The sequence below is a fragment of the Rousettus aegyptiacus genome, unplaced genomic scaffold (assembly GCF_014176215.1).
Source record: "Rousettus aegyptiacus isolate mRouAeg1 unplaced genomic scaffold, mRouAeg1.p scaffold_m13_p_13, whole genome shotgun sequence".
In the NCBI taxonomy this organism is placed as follows: Eukaryota; Metazoa; Chordata; class Mammalia; order Chiroptera; family Pteropodidae; genus Rousettus; species Rousettus aegyptiacus.
In genome coordinates, this window is record NW_023416288.1 from 49270718 (window position 1) to 49286586 (window position 15869).

The window sequence follows — 15869 nt, forward strand, 5'->3', positions numbered from 1 at the left end:
GGCGCAGGCGCCGGGCCGAGCCGAGCGCCGAGCGGGGAGCCGGTGGCCGCGCTCCGGGCTGGGGTCCCGGGGGAGCAGGTGAGCGACCCGCGCCGCGCGGCCCCCAGGCCCTAGGCGGAGACACCGCCCGGCCGCGTTGCGCCGGCGCCCGCGCCTCCCCCGCCTGGCAGTGCCCGTCTCGCCTCCGTTGGCGTCAGCCCTCCTTCCCCTGCCTGGCTTCTCCTCTCCTCCCGCCTGCCAGGCACCCCTTCTCCACGCCTGGCATCCCCCTTCCGCCCTGCCTGGCATCCCCCCTCGCGCTGGCATCTCCGCCTCTGCCCCCTCCCTGGCGTCTCCCCGCTCACCTCCGCCTGTCGCCTTCCCCTCACCTGGCACCCCCTGGTCCCTGGCCGGCGTCGTCCTCCCCTCCTCCCTCCCTGACAGCTCCCCCCACTCCTGACTCTCTTCCTCCCTCGCTTGGCGCCCCCCCCCAGGCCTGGTCCCTCTTCCTCCTGCCCCCACCCCGCCGGTTCGCATCTCTTCCGTGACTGGCAAACTTTCCCATCCACCCTCCCCTCTGATGCTCGCCCCATCCCTGCCCGCATCTCCTCCTCCTCCCCCTACCTGGTGCCTTTCCATCCCCGCTCCACCTGCGTTTTCCCTCCTTCGCTGTGCCTGGCACCCTCCTGCCTGGTCCCTCCCTCTCCTCCCTCAAGTCTGGCACGTTCCTCTCCTCCCCATCGCCTGTCACCTCCTCTCTGCCTGGCGCCTCGCATTCTGCTCCTGCCTGGCGTCCCCCCCCCCCGCCCCCCTGGCTGGCACCCTCCCTCCCCACCCCGTCTGGCACCTGCCCCCCTCCCATCCTCCCCTGTCTGCACGTAGCAGCACCCTGCTGGGCACCTGCCTCTCATCCAGACTGTCCCTCTGTCTCCCACCTTTCCCCAGGGCGCCTCTCCCAGCCCGGGCTGGTGACCTCTCCCCCGCTGGCATCTGCCTCCTCACTGCCTCCCTTCCCCTTCACCTGGCCACCAGCCCCTACACGCGACCCCGAACCACTGTCAAGTGCCCCACTCCCCATCGGTACCTGTAGCTCTGCCTTCTCCTCATCCTCCACACCGCACCATCTGCCCAGGACTTCAGCTCGGACTCCGGCCCATGGCCTGCGGGCGGGACGGGGGTTCAGGAAGACCGTGCACACAGGGAGGGGGGCAGGCTGACTCAGGGCGCCTGAGGATGACCGGGAGCCATCTGGGTCCTATCCTGGCCTGACGGTCATGCCCTTCACCTCTAACGCTCAGCTCTCTCCTCTACCTCCTACCAAGTCTGCACACTTGGCTCTCCTGCCTGGGCTCTCTGTCTGTCCCCGCTCCGTCCCGTAGGACCCGGTCTCTGACTGCTTCCTGCCCTCACCCTCTCCCCACCCCGTGTCTTCTTTTGTGCGCCCGGCCCAGGCAGGTCCTCACCTGAGGGCTCAGTCGCACCGTCCTCAGACCTCCTTGTTAGGGAGGTGCTCCACACGGAGGTCCCCGCAGGTGTCGTCCCCAGGCTCCTGAGGCCTGCTGGGGCCGAGGGTCCGGCTCATGCCTCCCACTGCCCTCTCCTTTCAGACCCTCCTCAGAATGGCGCTTGGTGCTGCAGGCGCGCTGGGCTCTGGGCCCGGGCACCGAGGAGGCACTGGATGACTCCCCTGCTGCAGGCCCCCGCCACCTATGACTCCAGGCCTTCAGCACCCACCCGCCGTGGTCCAGGTAGGTGCTGCCTCCCCGACCAGCCCAGAAGCAGGGCCGCGAGGCCCCACTGAGAGCGGCCGGGTCCTGGCCTCTGGTCACACTCCGTGGCCTCCTTTGGCACTTCTGCCCCGGCCGGACCCATGGCAGTGCCTGGCCACCACTGCAGCCTCCGCCCAGACCCCCGACATCTCCCTCCGCCCTCGCTCCTCCTCCGGCTCCGTGCCCTGCCCCCGCTGGCGTCTGTCCCGGGGAGGGGGGGGCGCGTTGCGCCTCTCAAAGCCAGTCTGAGCCCTAAGCCGGGTACAGGAGAGCCTAGGGCTACAGTTTTGGTGCAGGTGCAAATGGCCTGGGCGCTGGCTTGTCCCACTTCTTCCCCACCGACGGACATCAGGACACACAGTCTCCGCCCCTCCCCCGTGCGCACACGCGCACACACGCGCGCCATGCACGCACGTGCTCCCCGCCAGCTGGGAGGGACGTGCTGCCCCCTGGCACAACCCGGGATCTAGACACCTCCCCCAAGCATGCTGTGGCAACCCTGTAAGAGCCTCCCAGGGCCCAGTTTGTTCTTGGCAGAAGGGGTGGCAGTGGCGGCCTGTCACGTGGCCTCTGGCGGGAGCCAGCCCTGCACCGCCACTAGGCCGGCTTGGGGCTCAGAGGGGCTCAGAGGTGCTCTCGGGCTCACTGCACGCGAGTTGGACCCTCCTGAGCCTCCTCCTGGCAGAGTGAGGAAGGCCTGCCTGGTCCCATGTCAGTCCCCCTGGTCCAGAAGGAAGCACTGAGGCACGGGGTGGAAAGGTCACCTCCCCCCACCCCCAAAAGCCCCATTCATCTGTGGCGAGAGGTCGGGGCCGGGTCTGAAGCCTGCGGTTTGGTCTGTGCTCTGCCTGCCCAGCCCCGCCTGTCGCTATGGTGGCCTCACCCGCAGCAGGCTGGGTGCTGTGGGACCCAGTCCCTGCGCTCCTGGTGGGAAGTCAGCAGGCGGAGCTGACTTAGGCCATCCCACAGGAAGTGCCACGGTCAGTGATTCAGGCCTCGGGGCTCTGAGGAGGGAGGCATAGGAAATCCTCTGATGGGCAATTTGTGGTGGCCTTTGGAGAACGGGGGGGGGGGGGGGCAGCTGGGGCCAGGGTCAAGGGTGGGCCAGTGAGAGGTCTTTCTCAGCGTCTCCTTCCTCAGAAGTGGTTGGAGCTGCTGCTCTGAGGGCCGGTGCAGTCCTGGCCCCTGCCACCCCCTGGGCCATGCCCAGGGCAAAATGGGACAGGCACAGGCTGCTGGGGAGCCTGGGGGCCCGGAGGATGGAGCAGCACCAGGTGGCAGTGAGCATGGGCTGGTCACCATGGAAACATGCAGCGAGGGGCAGGAAAGTCAAACCCTACCCATGGCCTCGGGCTGTACGTGAATCCGGCCCTCAGTTCGCTGGGCTGGGTCCGCAATGCAAGATTCTAAAGGGAAAATGTGAGCTCCTGTACAAGCGCTTTCTTCCTGGGGGCCTCTAAATTTCCGGGGTGTCTGAGGGTGGAGGCCAGGTCCCTCCCGTGGGGGAGAAGGGCTGATGGGGAGGCAGCTGAGGCCCCCGGGAGGCACTCCAGACCCAGGCCCCGACATGGTGAGCCCTCATATACCGCGGCTGATGTGGGGCACATCCAGCTAAGCCCTAAGCGGCTGCTCAGCAGCGAGTGGGTGCCCTGGGCTGTTCCAGGGCTTGCCCTAGGAGGTGGTCACCCTGCAGGTAGGCAGTGGGGAGGGGGGCTTGAGGAGATTGGAGCCTGTGAGGCTCTGGAGACAGTGGGCACGTCCTTGTGACAGCTGGTGCCCAAGTGACCCCAGTCACGAGGGGAGTCCAAGGCTCTTCTGTGATTCCTGGGGGGTCAGGAGCCCAGCCTCCCCATGTGACCAAGGTAGTGAGGGGAGAGGAGCTGGGGGGAGTTCCTGGCGCTTTATTCTGAAGTCCCATTCACATAAAATTGGCGTTCATTCGGCGTGTGCCGGCGTGGAGCGGGCTTTGACGCTTGGCGGCTTGGGCGCGTGCGGCCCGCGGGTGCTGACGAGCCCCGCCGCTGGGGGCTGCCTGGGCCCCTCCTCCTCCCCCCAGCGCTCGGGTGCGATTGCAAGTGAGAGCTCATTGTCGGTGAGCAGTTAAGTGGCGCAGGTAATGAGCCGGAGGTGTCACCGGAGGAGGTGGCACAGGAAGGAGGCTGACACGCGGGATGAGCGCATGGCCCTCAGTTTGGCTGGATTCCGAACCCCCTTAAACGGCTGCGCCAGAGGGGTCGGCCGGTTTCTGGTGGGCGCTCAGCCGAGGGACACTCCGTGGGGGCCGCGGCCGTGTTCGCTGGTGCCCCGTGCTGGAGCCGTGTGCGGACCTTCAGGAGCTCATAAGGGACCTTCCAGAAGAACGGGCGCTTACTTCGGCCGGGCCAGCCTCTTGATTTGCTGCCCAAGCTGTGAACTAAACGTCTAGGAAATTCGAGAGTATGGCTCTTGCGCATGCGCACCAGTCTCGTGTGCCTTTACCGGCATTTACAAACTCGGGTCATCTCCGTGTCATCCGGAATGAAGAGCATGCTGGGCCCCGAGGGAGGATCAGGATGCTGTGAGGGAGGGGAGCGGGGAGGAGCGGGGGCCAGAAGATGCAGGAGGATGCGCTTTCGCTCCACCTCATCCCAAGGATTGGGGTCGTTTGCAAAGACGCGTACACTGAGGAAACGGGGCGCTAGGAACACGGGATGGGGAGACGCACGCGGTCAAGGAGAGGTTAGTGCGCGACATGCAGGCCGAGAGACCTCGCGCCCCTCCCGCATACACGCAGCCAGAAATACGAGCAGTTACATAGTCCGTACAACAAAATGCAAACCCTTCACCCGGAAACACTGAGAAGCCTCTCCTGTGTGGGAATATAAAGGGGACACTGGGTGGCAAAGTTAAACAAGGTCCTTAACAACTGCCCGCGACGGTGTCCTAGGGTAAGACAAGGGCCCACGCAGCGCTGGGCAGCCATAGAATTATTGCTGATCGTGCTCAATCCAAAGATAAAATTTAGAACAATGAAAGGAATACATTGCCTGCCTCCAGGAAATAGTCTCCATGTTGATATTTACAACAATGTTTCGGGTAAATATCAGGCTGTGGGAAGGTTTGTTACAAATCGGGAATTACTGCAGAGTCACGTTCCCGGGGTAGGATACTATCCTCATAGGAAGATAAAGACCTCCATGAGCACGTATGCCTGACATGTGAGTTTGAGTGTAGGGAGAGACCCGTCTCCACCTTACCCCCTAGGTCCTGAACCCACTGAGGAACAGGCCCAGATGGCAGGACTTGCCAAGAGTATTGCAGGAGAAGATGGACTGAAGAAAGAGGCTCGAATCTGAGTCCCGGATGTAGAAAGTGGATGACTCTGACATCACCTTGGGCCCACCCGGGAGAGGAAACAGGAGGTGTGGGACCCTCATGAGACAGCGCCCCGCCCAAGGGGGAGAGGGTGGAGACAGGCAGCAGAGGATTATTCCAGAGTCTTCTCTGCAGGGGAATAGAGTAGAAGCTTTCTTGTGAACTCCGCAGGGGAGGTGGGGCCGGCCACATTGCTGACAGTGAGTGACATTGCAGGAAGCTCAAATCCAGACCTGGAAATGACCTTTGACCCTACCCCTTTTCTTCTCTCTCCGTTGAAACAAATCACCTTATCCTTTCCCTTGATTTTATTTCCTAGACCCAAACTGTGGTGGTCCTCAGAGGGACAAAGCAACTAGTCCTTTATGCAGGCCCCAGCCATCCCCCTCGTGGCCCTAGCACTGAGTAGAGGTCAAAGGCTAATTGTCATCTTGCTCAAAGCCCACATCGCTCATTTATATTAATTGTTGGGTCCCTAGGGACATTAGAGTTTGTGGCCCCTAAAATAGGATGGAGGAGGGGTGGCTTGGAGAATCCTTGCCTCTTCAAAAAGGGCAGGTCCCCCTCAGCCCCATCTGACCCTTCCAAGGCATCGGTGGGCTTATGTTGCCAGGCGCTGTGCCGAATTCTGCACGCACACGACCTCACGTGAACCGTCCCGTCCACCTGTGAGTCAGGTGTGGGGCTCCCTGTCTCGCAGATGAGGAAAATAAGTCTTGGACAGGTCAAGTGACTTGTCCAAGGTTATGGTCACTCGAGTAGTGAGTGTGCCGGGGGTGAACCCACGATTGCCTCCTGAGCAGTGGTTCTCAGCTCTGGACAATTTCACCCTCCAGGGACAAAGGACAATATTTGGAGATATTCTTGTCACACTAGAGGGGTGAGGGGGACGCTAGGGTTTAGTGAATAGAGACCAGAGATGACCCTAACACTGTATGACAGGTGACGGATAATAAGGAGTTATCCGGCCCAAATGGTAGTGATGCCGAGAGGCCTTTAGGAGTCCAAGCGCAGAGCCGCCAGTCTGCGGAAGCAGCAGAGGCCCCAGCCAGGGCAGTGCGCTCAGGGCCTGGGGGAGGGGGACAGGCCCTCGGAAGGACTGGAGAAACGGGCATGGCGGAAAAGCCCCATTGTCACGGGCCTGGCCTGAGATAGACCAGGTTGCAGTAGGCAGGGCAAGAGCCAGATCTGGGAGCAGGGGCGCGGGGTGAGGGCGGGCGAGGGCGCCCTAGAGGGGACTAGTTACCAGGCGGGTAAAGCGCACAGTCTGCCGACTTACAGGGTGCGCCGTGTGGGGGCACGGGAGACACTGCGCCCGCTTTGCTGTGAAATCCAGGGTCGTAGGCAGGGCCCGTCTCTCCTCCATCCCGTATGCTTTTGCCTGGTTCCCCAAGAAATTCGTGAGCCTCTAGGCACAGACAGAGCCTCTGGCCTTTGGCTCGGATCATTTCTCCTGTTCTCCTTGGGCCAGGTTGAGCTCTTCAGACCCGCGGCCACCAAGTGGCACCGGAAAGTCAGGAGGAGGAGGTGGTACTGGACTGCCTCTGGCCGGGTGACCACGGCTTCCCGAAGGAAGCACGTACGGGGGTGGCCAGGTGGGAGGGCAGGGGACGGGCTGATGTGGTGATCGTGTGTGTGTGTCCCACCCAGGAGATGCACGGACACACACGCGTGTCCGTCCACAAGGCCCAGAGAAGCCCACTGCTCCACCCACAGGAGCGAGGGGCTTTTTATACATACATATGTACATATGTACATACATACATACATACATACATTTTTCTTTTTTTGGCTAAAAGGTAATTCTTACACAGGACCTCAAGGAACCTGCTCGAATGCATCGAAACTTACTTTAGACACCTTGATGGCAAATCTTCTGGAATTTGTATTCCAAGTGTTTGAAACAAGCTGCTTGAGATTCTTAGGAGTGTATTTTAAAAGATAACTGAGGGTAATTCAGCTTCAATGTACAGGCCTCTGGGGATCTTGATTTTGTTCTTTAAAAGGCAAGCGTTTGGGAAAGGTGGAAGGGTGCATGCATGTGTGTGCATGTGTGTGTGTGTGCATGTGTGTGTGTGACTATTCCTAGCTGGCAGATAGTTCACCAGGGGACATTGGGAAAGCAGCTTGAGATGAAGGACAAAAACCCAGGACCTTGAGTTTGGGAGACTGATCTGTGGTCCCAAGGCCACCCTCTAACAGCACCGTCACACGGCTTCTCGGAGCCTCCTTTTCCTTCTCCTTAGGATGGGAAGCCCCCCCCCCCCCCGCCCCACGCACACACCCCTGGTGGTGTGTGGGTCAGGATTAGGTCAATTACTGCATGCGAAAGTTCAAGCCCACGATGTTGCGATCGCTATAGTCACATGAGCACAGGCTGTAACATCGCCCAGCACTGGGAAGCGAGCTGGAAATCCCGGGTCGACTCGGCGCGGGCTCGCCTTGCCTCCGCGATGGCGCGGCTCCAGCGGGACTTATCCGTGGACAAGACAGAAAGATCTCTGCGTGTTTGGAGCTTACATTCAGACAGGGGGAGGAGGAGTCGCACACGAACGTAATAAGTAGGTGACATAGGAAAGGTGGCAGGTGCGTAGCGCCGTGGGCAGACGTGGACGGCAGAGAAGCCTGCGGTCCTCCAGAGCACGGACAGTTTGTCCCATTGAGAAGGGGACGTTTGAACAAAGACCTTACGGTGGAGAGAGTTAGCCATGCAGACAGCCGGAGGAAGGGCGTCCTGAGCAGAAGGGGCAGCGGACTCGAAGCCCCAAAGCCCCAGGCGGGCGAGGGTCTGGAACTCCTGGAGAAGCACGAGGAGGCCAGGAAGAGCGCAGCGCACGGGGGTGGCGGGTGCTGAGGCCACAGAGGGACAGGGAGTGGTGACGGCACCGGGTCCCAGGACCTGCAGGACCCTGGCCCTTTCTCGGAATAAGATGGGGGGCCTTGGGAGGGTTTCAAGCAGAGAAGCAACGTGATCTGACCCCCGTCTTAAAGGACCACTCTGTCGGCCATGTTGAGAATAATACCCCGTTGGGGGCGGGCTGGAGGCAAGCTGGTCAGTATTCAGATTGGACCAGGGGTGGGGGCGGGGGGTAGCAAGGAGAGCCGAGAGGGCTCGGGTTCTGGACCCGGAGCTAACAGGACTTGCCTTCAGATTGGATGTGGGGTGGGAGAGAAAGACAGGATTCTGGGTCATTCCAAGGTTGTGGGCCTGAGCGCTTGCAAGTGGGTGAGGATGGTTGGTGTTCAGCGAGCCAGGCCTGAGGCAGAAGAGCGGGAGTCCCCGTGGGGGCCCACGACACTGGCGCGTCTACGCAAGAGCAGGTGGTGATTCCGAGCGGACAGGTGCGTGTCTGCGTCCGAGGCCTGGGAGAGAGGGCCGCGCGGGGGGGGGGGGGACTTTGGGAACTGTCAACATAGAGATGGCACTCAAAGCTGTGAGACAGGATGTCGGAGGAGGTCGCCCAGGAAGTGATTTGGAACCGTGACGAGGGCCCAGGACTGGGACCCGGGCGCCCCGGCACGAAGACGGGAGAAGAGCTGGACCTGGACAGCCCAGGAGGTGAGAAGGGGCAGCAGGGAGGCCAGAGGACGGCCCAGGGGGACGCGTCCCAGAGCCGAGGGAAGAGCGCATTTCCCAGAGGAGAGAGTGGCCGGCTGTGTCGGACGCCGAGGCCGGTTAAGCGGGACGTCGCCTGAGAACGGACAGTGGTGGCGTTTTGGTGACGTGGAGCTCACCGGTGGCCCGGGCGGGAGCATTTCCGGTAGGGCAGCGGGCTGTGTGCCTGCCGGGGCTGGGACTCGGGGTGTGAAGTCGGCGAACACAGATGACACTTTTGAGAAGTTTTGTTGCAACCGGTGGGAGGAGCGGGCGGGGGAGGGACAGGACTCCGCGTGCTGACAGGAGGGGTCCAGAAGGGGGGGGGGCTGACCGAGGTGTGTGTGGGGTGGGAGAGGGTGGTTGGAGCAGTCCCTGAGGGCGTGAGAGGGGATGGCAGCTTGCGACCTGAGCACAGGTAACTCAGCTGCAGGAAGGTGGGGAGCAGGGGGAGCAGCAGGGCGGCGGACGCTCTGCAGGCCTTCGGAAGCTTCCTACTTCTCAGGGAAGCAGGAGGAAGGGCATCAGCGGGGAGTGAGGAGCGGAGGAGTCGGAGGTTGGAGGAGGGAGGAGACGAGAGGAACTCAGGTGGAGGGGGCTGGGGGGGGGGCAGCAGTCCACGCTCCTGAAGCGACAGTGAGGCCAGGTCAGGGGGTTGTGGGTCTTTCTCCTGCTTCGGTCAGAGGCTGGGGGCAGGGGCGGCGTTGGCGAAGCTGGATTTAACTCCTAAGAGAGTCAAGTGTATATGCAAGGGAGGCAAAAATGCTAACTTTTATGCTATGTACTTTTTACTGTGACAGAGAGAGAGAGAGAGAGAGAGAGAGAGAGAGAGAAAGAGAGAGAGAGTAGTTGTGACAAGGGGTGAGGGTCAGAGAAACGGACCAGAGATTCCAGTGGAGTCACAGGCTCTAGGGGGTCAGGGCACCGGACAGAGTGAGCTGGAAAGCAGAGAGGTGCTGGCCAGGGAGCGGGGTGCTTGCGAGTGATGTTGGAGGGGGCGGCTACAGCGGCCCGAATGACAAGGTCCAGGAGACGACCCCGGAGTGAGCGGCCGACGGAGGGGGCAGGATCGCTGGAGGAGAGGTGGCCACGGCACTGAGGCCAGAGGCGGGAGAGGGACATCCGTGAAGGTCCTGAAACGCAGCAGCAGGAAGAGGCAGGAGTCGCGCTGGCAGGAGTAACAGCGAGCCAGGAGCCGAGTCCTCAAGGAGCGACGGCACCGCGCGTGTGCGTGTGTGTGAGATGCAAGGCCAGGGCTCTGAAGCAGCCACCAGGGGCAGGAGGGGTCCTAGCCTGCCTCGAGGCCAGTGGAAGGGGGACTCTGGGAAACACGGCCTCAAGGGGAAGACCGGCATCTATTGCGAGAAAGCAGAGTGACATTTGTAGCAGTGGCCAGGTGGGTCGTCAGGTGGGTGGCAGGTGGGATCGGAGGCGGGACATAGAGCCTATGGAGCTGAGAGTGCAGGACTCCGGAGGTTTCCGCGGTGCTTGGCACAGCTGGGGAGGAGGGGCCTGTGTCAGTAAGGCAGGTGCACCCCAGGCGCGCGCACGCAGCAGCAGCGGAGGGGCGGAGTGTGGGGGGAGCGAGGGCGGGGCTTCCCGGGCCCGTCCTAGGTGCAGAGGGGAAGGTGCGTTTCTGACCCTGTACGCCGGCTCACCCTGCACCTGGACGGCATCGCAGACCTCCGGGAGGCCAGGTCCCTGTGTCGCTTCCGTGGGAGTTCCATCCACATGTTCCACTGGCCGCTGCCATTTGGTTTAATTTCCCCAAAAATCGTCTTCAAGGATTGCAGATGAATTCTTTTCTCTGTTTGGTTTTCTTCACTCAGGTGGCATCTCAGCCCTCAGCATGTAGTGATGGGCAAAAATCCCTCTGACCCCCAGGGCAGAGCAGTAGCTGAGGCATCAGAAGCTTCGGTAAGGAGCCGGTTAGGCCACCAGGAGATTGTCCTGACCCTGGTGACGGAGTGCGGCCCAGGACCTGCCAAGCCCGGGGAGGGCGGGGGAGCCTGCACCCAGGTTTGAGGCCCGGCAATGGAGGGCAGGGTTCTGTCCCTCCCCGGGCATGCCAGCCACGGCCCCTCTGGCCTTCCCGGAGGTCGGGAGTTAGGCAGCAGCATCTCATGTCACAGATGAGGACACAGCGCACGGGGAGGAGGTAGCAGTCCCTGAGCAGAGCTGGGGACTGTCCACAGGAAGCCATGAGACTGCCCTGAATCCGGTCCCCGGCTCCCCGGGCGGTGAACCCAGGACTGGACCAGTGTCTGCTGATTGACACAAAGGTGGGCAGGGTGTCTGAGCATGAAGAGGGGTGACGCCCTGGAGCCACAGACCTTTGAACGATGGCAGGAGCAGGGCAGGAGTGGTGGCTTTGGCTGGAGACACAGGATCTTGGGGGGATGTGTGGGTTTCCCCACCCCGTGGAGCGAAGTAGGCTGCTGGCCTCAGGGAGGAGAAGGAGGGGCCCCTGCTGCTCCGCACCTTGACAGCCTATGAGCCCCGAGGCCTGGACTCCGCCTCGCTTTTGCCCTGACAGGACGAGCCTGTGTCAGTCCAGAGGGACGTGGATGGGAGCGAGGATGGTTCTGTGGGACAAATCCTCGCCACCGGTGGGGCAGAGCCACGCCATGTTCCAGCCCCTAGGCTGCGGGAGGGGACCAACTCCATCCTTGCCAAGATGGGGACCAGGCCATCCTTTTTGCACAGAGCCCCAGGCTATTGGGCATGGACTGCTACGAGGGACCGACCACCTAGTGAACGGCAGCCATGACCGGAGGGAGAGAAAACTGGCTGTGAACCCAAAACGTGCCTTCCGGCCGGGCCTGCGCATGCGCAGGGCCCCAGAGGCCCAGGCCGCCTCTCCTCCCGGGACGGGCGGGTTCAGCATCCCGGGGTCGCAGTTACTGTGCGTGAGGTGTGCGTGAGGGCTGCGGAGGGCGGTCTCCGAGTCCCTGACGAAGACACCCACGCGGGCAAAGAGGGTTGTTCCTGCACCTGCCTGCCGTGCAGGCCCCTGGGGACCGCAAGGCGAGGCCTCGCCCTGCTCGCAGGAGGCCGACAGCACAGTAGTGAGAGCTCGGTGGAGGCGCGTGTGACAGAGGGGCCTGGCAGCACCGCTGACCTGGCCGGGCCTGCGGCTCTGTGTCTCTCGCCCTCTCCTTCCTGTCTGTCTGCCTTGGTTCCTGTCTCATGGAATCCTCCGATTTCGGGGCAGGAAGGCCCTTCTTTTTATGCCGGAAGAAGCCGAGGGACAGGGAGGGACAGCGACTTGCCCAAGGTCACACAACTATTTCGGTGGCCTACTTTTTCTTTGTTTTGTTTTGGGTTTTTTTTTTTTTTTTTTTTTTTTGCTTCTTTCTGACATATTTGTTTCTCTTGTGCATGCTGGGAAAACTGACAGAGAAAGGCAAAGTGTCACAGAGAGACAGAGAGACAGACAGCCCCCTGGGTCCTAGCAGAGGGCGTCCCGGCCACAGCAACGTCCCCACACAAAGAGGAAGGTGCCCAGCGCTCCTCTGGCCTGAGCAGAGGGGGAGACGGCGGAGGAAGACTGTGCCACGGTGCCCCTGGTCAGGCCGCCAGTGTCCTCTCTGCTGGCTGGAGGAAGCCACTCACAAGAGGTGGCACTTTGGCCCCCGACTCCCCTCCCCTCATCTCTGGGGGCTCCGCCTGACCCCATCAGCTAGCCAGGGATCCCTGGGGGCCTGGGACTTAGGCCGGGCAGGTAGACTGGGGAAGAGCTGCCTGTGGGCCCCTGGCTTGCCCTGGCGTTTAGTGACCAGAGGAGAGAGTGGGGGCTGGGTTTGGGATGAGCAGAACACTGACATCAGGGGTCCTCAGCCTAAGGGCTCCGGGGTCTCACTTCATGCTCTCTGTAGGCCCCCTCCCCACGCGCGCGCGCGCACCAGGGGTGTCCCATCCCGCTCAGGGAAGCCTTTTTGCCAGGGGTGGGGGGAGACGGGGCGGCACAAAGCGTCTCTCCCGTCGGGCTGCTTTCCTTTGTTCCTCCCTGCCTTGCTCCCTCTCCCCTTCCCGGCTTCCCTCCTCTCCGGCTTGCCTCCTTCTTCCATCCTCTCGCCTCGGCCCCCTCCCTCCGCCCCCTCCCCGGGGCAGGGTCCCCGTACTGGGACATCCACAGAGGGCGGGGACGGTGGGACTCGGGGCCCGGGCCCGGCCGCGGTGCCCATCTTCCCGCAGGGAAGGAGTTAAGTCTCCTCGCCGCATCCCTCCTCCCTCCGCTGCCTCCCCCCGCCGCTCCGAGTCCTGCAGCTAGGCCCTGGGCTGACCTTCACCGGGAGGGAGGCCTCAGTGCGCATGCCCGGCCCGGCTCCGGCGGGGCTCCCGCCGCTGCCCCGGGCCGCGCGGGCGAGGGCCGGGGAGGGCGGCGCGGGCCGGGACGTGCCCCCGGCGCTCGGTGCGGCTGGGGGGGCGCCGAGCCCGTCCCGCCGGCCCGGCGCATCGCTCCCTGCGCGGGGAGCGGCGCTTTGCCATTTGGTGCCGGTGGTGCTTCGGCGAGGGAAGGAGAGATGGGGGGACGGCAGGGGGGACTCCGGCTCCGGGCTGCCGGGCTGCCGGGCGGCCGCCCTCCGCCCGGACACGCGCACGGCCTGCCCGGAGCGCGGCCTGGGCCGGTCGGCCGGGGCCGAGGGGGCCGGGAGGGAGGCCCCCTGCCCGCTGCGATCGGGGCTTTCTCTGGGCCTCCTTCCTACCTGGCAGGAACCGGCGGCGGGCACCGCTGAGCGCCCTTTCGGGGCCGAGCCGTTGGCGATCCCGGCCTTTGTGAGGTGGATGTCTTAGCCGGGCTCCCACACTGGTGCCTCTGTTTTCTGGCCCGAAGGCTCCCCCGAGTCCGCACCCCTAAGGTCGCCCCTGGAAGGTGGGCCTGCGAACGTGTCTGCGGGCGGCCGCCTTGTGAATCTGGCCTTGAGGGTGGGTGGTGGAGTTGGTTAAGGTGTGCGGTGAGTGCGGACCCATGTGGCTCCTGTCCCTCTGTAGTTCACATTAGTGTGGGGGCAGGGAGGCGGGGCATGTCTGCATCGGGTGCAGCATAAGGGTGTCTCCCAGAGGGTGGCTTGCAGGCGGAGGCCCTGGTCCTGGGGTGGCCCAGGAGGGCCTCATCTACAAGCTGAGTGATATTCACCAGCTCCTCTGTTCCTGCACAGCCCTCGGTCTAACCCCTTTCTGTGACCTCTACTGCCAAGACAAGCCCCCTCACAAATGCGGGGTGGTCCCGCCCTCCAACCTCCCAGTTGCCCAGTTGCTGGGGTGCCCATCCACCTCCAAAGGCCTCTCCACGAGTTGAGAACTCTGTACTGTACCCGAAGTCTAGGGGGGGTCTACCCCCACCCCAGTTCTGCAGACTCTCCAAGGCCTGTAGTTTCACACGCCCATGCTAGAAGCACCCACAGGGGGGTGGGGGTGCCCATGGTGACTCACGCCTTCAGGTGAGTGGCATAGCGTGAGCTCCATCCGCTGGCCCACTGAGCTGTGGGTGGTTGCAAGTGTCAGTAGGCATTTAGTCACGTGGAGTCCCTATGCCCGGGGAACAGTGGGAGAGTGGGCCTTAAAGGCCAGTCCCTGACCTCAGGGGGCCACAGCCTGTTTGGGAAACCAAACCTAACACATGTGAAGCACAGGGCACATCAGACATTAGTCGGCCCAGTGCCAATTCATGGTGCTGGGTAGCTGGCGATGGGCTTACCCAGAAGAGAAATATCTATGCACACAAGTGAGACCAGGGAAGACTTCCTGGAGGAGGTGAGGCCTAAGCTGGGCTTTAAGGACGAATATGATCAGAATAGGCAGACAGACAGTAGAGGACATTCCAGACAAAAGTATATCAGAGCAGAGGCTTAGAAATGGGAATGAGGGAGGGGTTTTGGAGATTAGTGGACAGACCGCAGCGATGGCTTCCCCAGGTGGCCAGCAGCCCGTGCCCACCACCCACCCATCCTCACCGCCACCCCAGGGCCCAGTCTCTGTGTGTGCGGGTTCGGTGGGGAAGCCCAGTGCAAGCCAGGGTGCAGGCAGAGATGCCTCCCCAGGCAGAGCACTGCCTCTGTTCTTTGTCCTGACCTCTGAAGGCATCCTGAAGGTTGGGGGCCAGGACCCCCCCAGCGCAATGCTGGGCCTTCAGGGCCTAACTTCAAATAAGTTTTCCAACAGATTCCTCCAGGCATTGTACCCTCTCACCTGGATTCTGACTGACATTGTAGCCCCAAGAGGCCTATAAACTTGACCCCACTGTTGTCCCAGAAGGAGAGAGGGGTGTGGCCTGCTGGGGGGGGATGGGCGGGGCCAGGACTCCTGCCCCGGCTCTCAGGACTTGCCCCTCCTGTTTCCTGTCCCTCCTTCATCAGGGACTGCCAGCTCCCTCCACGCTGCCCTTCTGGGGCTCCCTCGCGACCCCTCCCTACCCCATTCTCTTTGGGGTCTGCCATACCCAGCAGCCCCAGCTCCTCTGGGCACCCACTCCACACCCCATTCCGAAGCCATCAGGCCCTGCTTGATTCATTCTCTCCACCCGTCCACGCAAGCACCCACCCCAGCTCCCTGCCTTCCCCCACATTCTTCCCTTCCTGTTCTCATAAGCCTGATCCACCTCCCTCTTTCCAAAATACATCCCCCATTGCCCTCGCCTTCTCACATAGAGACAAAGACTCACAGACCCAGAAATAGACTCACAGGGAGACACCGGACCCCGTCCTGCCACAGGGGCACCCACACCCGCACCCTCGCACCCACGGCTCGGGGCGAGAGAGGCACACAGAGAAGGCATTTGTCTGCGCACGCACGTAAACATCCACACCCCCAGCCGCCGCCGTGCCCACACAAGGGCGCAGACACACTCGGCGGGCGAGACAAGGGCGCACACATCTGTGGACGCAGGGGGACACCGCCTCCCGGCACACCCACCACCGCCGCCCGCGCGATGGAGGCCTCGTCCGGGCCGGGGCTCCCCCCATTCCTTCCAGCGAATGTTTCCCTACTTGGCCTGCCAGGTCTCTAGGGAAAGGGCCTTAGAAATGCAGCGGGAGCCACTCGGGGCAAAGTTGGAACTGACTGTTCCCTGCCTGGCCCTGCTGGCGGATTCCCTAACCGAGAAACTATGTGTGGCGAGAGCCGGGTGGCCGGCGAGCCCCCCGCCACCGCCCCTCGCGTCCCCTCTCCGC

General features: G+C 62.7%; 1 protein-coding gene across 1 annotated transcript in view; it reads left to right on the forward strand.

Moving 5' to 3' along the window:
- SMARCD3 (SWI/SNF related, matrix associated, actin dependent regulator of chromatin, subfamily d, member 3) overlaps nucleotides 1-15869 on the forward strand; it is a 25447-nt gene continuing 9578 nt past the window's right edge. The window contains exons 1-2 of the mRNA XM_016163954.2: nucleotides 1-78; nucleotides 1587-1727. Of these exons, the coding sequence (XP_016019440.1) occupies nucleotides 1689-1727 (39 nt within the window). The 5' untranslated portion in view covers nucleotides 1-78; nucleotides 1587-1688. The remainder of the gene's footprint in view (nucleotides 79-1586; nucleotides 1728-15869) is intronic.